Source organism: Triticum urartu, chromosome 2 (assembly GCF_003073215.2).
Source record: "Triticum urartu cultivar G1812 chromosome 2, Tu2.1, whole genome shotgun sequence".
NCBI classification, from domain to species: domain Eukaryota; kingdom Viridiplantae; phylum Streptophyta; class Magnoliopsida; order Poales; family Poaceae; genus Triticum; species Triticum urartu.
The window spans coordinates 553,072,947-553,079,403 of record NC_053023.1 but is presented as its reverse complement, the minus strand read 5'-3'; the positions used below and the strand labels follow the sequence as shown (position 1 = coordinate 553,079,403).

General features: G+C 42.6%; 1 protein-coding gene across 1 annotated transcript; it reads right to left on the bottom strand.

Moving 5' to 3' along the window:
* LOC125538708 (tetratricopeptide repeat protein 1) lies at positions 1–5,825 on the bottom strand. The gene is made up of 5 exons (XM_048701982.1): positions 5,438–5,825; positions 3,869–3,936; positions 2,195–2,244; positions 494–630; positions 1–405 (listed from the first exon to the last, which is right to left on the bottom strand). The coding sequence occupies exons 1-5, from the start codon at positions 5,449–5,451 to the stop codon at positions 180–182; spliced, it is 495 nt and encodes a 164-aa protein (XP_048557939.1). The 5' UTR covers positions 5,452–5,825; the 3' UTR covers positions 1–179.
* Positions 5,826–6,457: the final 632 nt, after the last annotated feature.

The following is a 6,457-nucleotide window of genomic DNA, read 5'->3' as shown; positions in this document are numbered from 1 at the left end:
TTTTGCAAGCAATCTGGAAGTTACTTCTTTCGAGAGAAAAGCAAGCTGGAAGTTCAGACACAGAAAACTCGCACTGGTAGCAAAATCTTACAACTTCCAAGTTCACACATGGCAAGGGTCACCTTCAAACCAAGATAAAAATAACTGCATTCATTTCTTTAGATAGTCAGTCTGCACTATCAGATATCCATGGACTGAGGGGTTGACAAAGCATTGTTCTTCTTCTTCTTCTTCTTCTTCCTTTTCTTGTCCTTCCTAGATTTCTTCCCGCTCTTTGCAGATTCGTCGTCTTTCACGGAAGAAGGCGGTTGTGTTGATACCAGATGCTGATGAATTGCAGCCAATGGGTCTAGCTGGAACTGAGCATTGTTCAGTACAGCATTCAGTTGAGCAGACTCTCGTTGCCTGAAAAATAAAGAAGGTACTGAAACTGTGATGGAAAAATAAAAACAAAGAGAAAGATTGGAGGGCAGAGATTTCATGTGAGGATTACACTAAAGCCTGCTTCGATTTGCGGTTAAGCTTTACTTCCGTCTGCTGCTGGGAGCTGGCTGTTTGTGGAAGGAACTCAGAAAGTGCTGACAGATCATATGCTTTCAGTTTCTTCTGACGGCTCCTCTGTTTCTTTTTCTACAGACAAGAAACTCAAATGAACCATCTAGCATAATAACTGCATATGAATATCTTTGTATCTGATCAGTTGCAGCATATAGCGTGGTCATCGCCCAGCAGTAACAAAAACAAGACAGTAGACAGCTAGAGGCAAGCTGCTTTGGACAAGCAAAAGGCCTCTTTCCAACACCCATAAATACATTTGATGAGAACTGAATGTAAACTTCTGTGTTGGGTATATTGCAAATAATAAAAACAAGACAAACAAATAAACAACCAGTAGTGTGAGGCTAATTCGGAAAGGCAAAACACATCCCTTTAACACATATGAACACAATTGTTTGATAGACAGGCAATTTGCAACCTGTAACTAGCTAAATGCATCAAATGTGCCACAATATTCATGACGCTAAGGACACAAGGGCATCAGATTTTTTTTTTACCAATGACAAAATTTCAGAGGCAGATCAGTAGTTGAGACTCGAACATTTTTAAGGTAATGACCGTGCATTTCTTTTTTTTGTACCAGAACACCATCAGCAGAAACTGTGGAAAAAAGACCTTAATAAGCGACCAAGAAGTAATCCTTATCCATCTAGCCTTGATTACTCAATTTGTTACAACTGAGTACCTAGACAAGCTAGATCAATGTAGATAACTTTTCTTTGTTTTGCCAATGGCCCAGCTTGGCATAACGTGTGGCTTCGCTATGTTTATAGCTTGCCTTGTGGCTTGGCTTTTCATGACTGGCACACATGATAGTGTTTGTCTTGCTGACACACTCTCCATGTAGCTGTTAGTGGCTTATGCTAAAATAGCATGAAATTAAGCAACCTTACTGGCCTCTTCCTCGATGATGTGACTAAACTGGAGAAAACTAGCCTAATTAACATTCCATGTGTGAATGACCCTCAATACCAAATGTGCTCAATTGTCATTCCACATACTGGCTGGCACGTGTAACTCAGTATTAGCTTGTCAAAGAGGGCATGCAAGAAGTCTCTTGGGATGAAATTGTGGGTACACATGGTAGTGGATCCAATTACCCTGGTTTGGAGGACTTCCACTCCTAATTAAAAAGGTCAGGGTGATAGCTCAGACAAGTTACCTTTGATCATGCTGAATCACGGCATTCACAAAACTATTTTGTTTGTCAAACATGCATGGTTGTTAGTTTTATACTTGGGCAGTGAGCCTATTGTAGTTTATTATCAGTTTCCACATATATGAGCAACTATCCTTTATTATATCCTATCTTAACAAGACATAGGTGGAGCCTATTTCCCCCATGCAAGAGTTTTCTGTCCAGAGTTTAATCAACTTCTAGATTTAATTTAATTTGCGAGCCTGACATGATGTCCACCTGGTACCCTGATTTATGATTCAATACTCTTAATTAACTCCATGAGCGGTCCCTATTTCACGTTCTTATGAGCCAGACAAGGATGAGAGGTTTGTTTTATTTTTGTTTGAAGTGAACCATCAAAGGAATAAACAAATTCATAATGTTGCACATTTATGCAAAAGCCGACCAAAAGGAACGATATACTAATGGAGGGCAGAATTAGAAGCATCTTTGTACCTTACTGATAGCCTTTTTGGCCTGTAGGGAGGTAACCGCATCTTTCACTTCTGGAATGATGAGCAAAGAGTCCAATGAGTTACAATGCAAGTTGAGGCAAGCAAAACAAGCCATATTATGCTGTAATATTAGTCAAGGTGGATGCATAGAACAAGCAAAATGCAATACATGCATGACATAAAAATAATCATCAATCATAAATTCATAATGAAATCTCTAATCTCCTTTCCATTTTATTATACAGTTCGAAAAATGAATACACAAGAAAACACAACAATATGTACAAAACAGATTATACTATAAGTAACTTGCATTTTGGACCAGCTTTTATTACAGTAGTTGTAATTTGCACAATGTATGCCCAAATGTAGCACTATACACATCCAGTTGGGTCACATAATGTTTGCACTTTGCACCAGGTTTTGACACTTCACAAAAAATGGCCCGGTTCCCTGACTTGGGCTCATCTGTCAGGTACCATGTCAACATGCCATGGATTCTCTACACCGATGAGTGGTCCTTTACATTTGACCATTTTGCCTCCTGACTCATGAGGTTCCGAATTGTAATCTGTTTCATACTTCCATGTCAATGAACCAGGTTCATTAATATCACTGTAACGCAAACCATAAACCACCTCCTAGGAGGCATGTAACTTTTAGCTTCCCTTTTCAATGAAAAGAAACGCAAAGTCTTCGTGTCGCGTTTTTTCGAAAAATGAATCAGGTTCAGTTTTCCGTGAACCATCATAACCTGGGGCAAAGTGCAATGCTATGTGGCCCCTACTGGTGCGAAAACGTGATATCCTGCATTTAGACATACATGGTCCCAACTGCAACTGCTGTAATAAAATCCGATTATAAGTATAGTATCACCGAACACTACACATGTGCATGCTTTTGCATTACCAGGCTTACGGTAAGACAACAAGCACATAAACCAAACGAGGAGGGTCTTTTTAATTTTGTGGATGAACATGATTCACAGATATCAAGGAAACTAGAAGTAACTTTTCCTTGTTTGGATCCACTGACCACCTTGCCCACATAAGCAGATGAGCAATAGATCAAGGAATCAGGGTTAGCATTGCTAGGTGTTTGATTCTTTTACAGAGAAATATATAGCAAATTATTAATTGCTTAAAATATCTTCTATGGGTCTATCTGGTGACATGAAAAATCGATTCACAATTCTAACCTTGCACACATGAATGATCGAAGTGAGCTTTTTGAAATATACCAAAATTATAACCTCCTGTAGTTGCATGGCTAACAAAAGAACCAATATTTCTTGCAACAATTCCTCATTATATTAACCAGTTATCTGCCATAACAAAATAATTTTGTAACGATGAGAACGTTCTCTTTAAGAATAGCATGGAAGTCATATGGCTACAGACAATTGCCATCACCTTGAGTATTTTTAAACTGCATGGCTCGACACACAACAATGTACTCCCTCCATCCAGAAATACTTGTCAGGGAAATGGATGTATCTAGACGTATTTTAGTTCTAGATACATCCAGTTTTATCCATTTCTTCGACAAGTAATTTCGGACGGAGGAAGTATAATATAGAATAAGTACATGTTCACAAGAACAATACAACAAAACCCTACCGAGCAGGAACACATGGAAGAAAAATTGTGGCCCTCAAAAGGAAGGTTGCACTTACTTGTATAGAAGCTGAGCTTCTTCTCTAGCTTTTTCTGAGAGTTGAGCTCCTGCTTCTTAGACCCACTCCTGCAAACATTAAAAAATTCAATGATAAGGAGCCTTCAGGAGAACACAGCAATCAAATCCACAACACAATTGCAAGAATTTAAGACAAAATTATTCCACTCCAAGAAAGGGTTCAGATGAATAACAGTATATGAGCGCATCACAGCAAATGCTACTGGATCAGCAACCATAGCTCCCAAATCCTGCTACTAATCTTCATCTTTCTAGTCACCAGTTATCACCAAATACACTTCTAATCTTTATTATAGCTACACTACTTGTAATACATGGTTCTTTGCCACCATAATGCATTAAGCAATAGAAACCCAGAAATCATGATGCAAGGGGCTGGCGGGGAGGTGGCCGTCGGGGTTGCAGTGCGTGGCGGCAGTGAGCGTGCAAGGCCAGACTAAGGCAAAGTTGGCAGCAAGCATGAAGGGAACGAGGCACAGAGGCAAGCATGCTGACAATCTATTTAGTTTCGACATGGCAAAGAGAAAAAACAGAACATACATTGCAGGACTGCTTAGTCGATGCCGCCGTTGTTGTGGCGGTGCCACCAACTGGCGGTCGTGGAATCGGGCATGGCACAGCAGTGGTTTATCAGAAATCACACACGGTAGTGTGGGCGGCGGCTAGTGTACGCGAGTTAACCGCGGCGTGGCTGCTGCTGTCGGTTCTGTTTTTCTTTCATAGAGCAGTTCTATGAGTTCGTTTGGTTGGCGAATTGGGGGACTATCCGCGATGCAGGCCTGCAGGCTGCAGCGGCAGGATGGCGGCGTATTGGCATTGTAACTCCATGAGCTTGTGAGCTTAGCCGACTTGGGCCTTATTCCAGCTATCACTAGGGCTAGTCAGCAACTTCGGCACCTCCAAAAAAGCAAATACTGTTGAATTCAATCAACCAAATGAACAACTGAAAACCACCGACTTAAAACATATTTTGATTTCGAACCCTTCGAACTTTGCTTCGGTCTCGGCTAGTGCAGAGAGGATGACACAGCCTGGACGAGATGTACAACAGAACTTTACAGGAGCATATGAAGATCTCTGGATATCTAAGACCAGTCCAGTTTCACACCAATGAACACCTCCTTTCAAGCCTATATTCGTTTCTTTTCGCAAATGTGCTACTCACTAAATAAACTGTAAACTAAGTAAATTTCTAGAAGGGCAATCTAGTACATTATTATTTTTATCTCACTCACACATCACTTTTTCAAAATGCATAATCTGATCCATGGTAAGGTTCAGACATCAAATCAAGAACATGCTATATTTGACAGAAAAAGATGCACTACCATGATGTGTCATCTACTCTTATCATCAAGATTGCTTCGGCCACTATAAATCTCAATATTTCTTCATCGGGGATAACTGGCACAAAATGATGCCCCTACTTTACTCCTTCAGTATGACAATGGCCACGAGAGAACTATCCAATTTGATGGCAGAATGCACCCATGGTATCCTTTTTCTTTGAATGATATACAGGCATACAGCAAATGTAGAATAGACGCACCTTTCTGGGGCCATGGTGGAGTGGAGTTCGGAAACCGAGCTGGGAGAAAGGTCGCGGCGCCCGCGGCGAGTGGGCGGGGAAGTATGGGCGCGAGGGAGAACCCGCGATGGTGTCAGCAGCTGGGGCGTTGCAGGCGCGTCGTTTGAGGTCGCGCGGCGGCGTTCGAGGAGGAGGTCCCGCCGGACACTGCGGTGCGGCGGGGGTGGAGGAAGATCCGGGAGAAGCACGCCGAGCGGTGGCGTTCGAAGAAGAGGTCGCGCCGGGCACTGGAGGCGATGCGGGGTGCAGGAGGGGTCCGGGCAGGGAGGAGCACGCGCGGCGGCGCTCAGGGAGGATGTGGCACGGGGGCGCAGTCGTGTTCGAGGCTTGTGGGATGTGTGACCTGGTCCGGGCCTGGGGGGTGGTGGGCTTCTTTTGGGTATTTTGGATGTGCGCTCAAGGGCCTGATTAATGAAGATTGGGCTAATGTTTTTTTTTCATCTAAAAAATGAAGATTGGGCTCTAAAAAAACATATATTCGTGGGCACGTCCAGTCGGGAATCTCATTTCTACGCATTTTCATGCACACACCTAAAGAAACGCATTTTCATGCACAGTAGATCATTCGGGCGATACAAATAGCATACAATGATGTAGCACACAACTATTCACCAATAAATAGTTCGAAGTTACAAGTACATGATTCAAACATAAAATTAATACATGTATATACATATGCTCCACAAATCATCGATTAGTTGCACGTGCGCATGCTGATCTAGAAGTTGTTCATACGGCTAATCTAGAAGTTACAATGATGGGCAACATGTGTTGCATCTTATTTCAGGAGGCGGACTTATACATACGGCGGTTGAAGAATGTTTGACACGATCTCGGTCAGATCCGATAGCCAGGGATAATGTGTGTGTGTGGGGGGGGGGGGGGGGGGGGGGTTGCTGCTCCGTCGTCCAGATCAGGGGCGTGCACAGCGATACGGCGTCGTCTTCTATGTAGAGGAGCTCGCCGTTGGTGTAAAGGGAG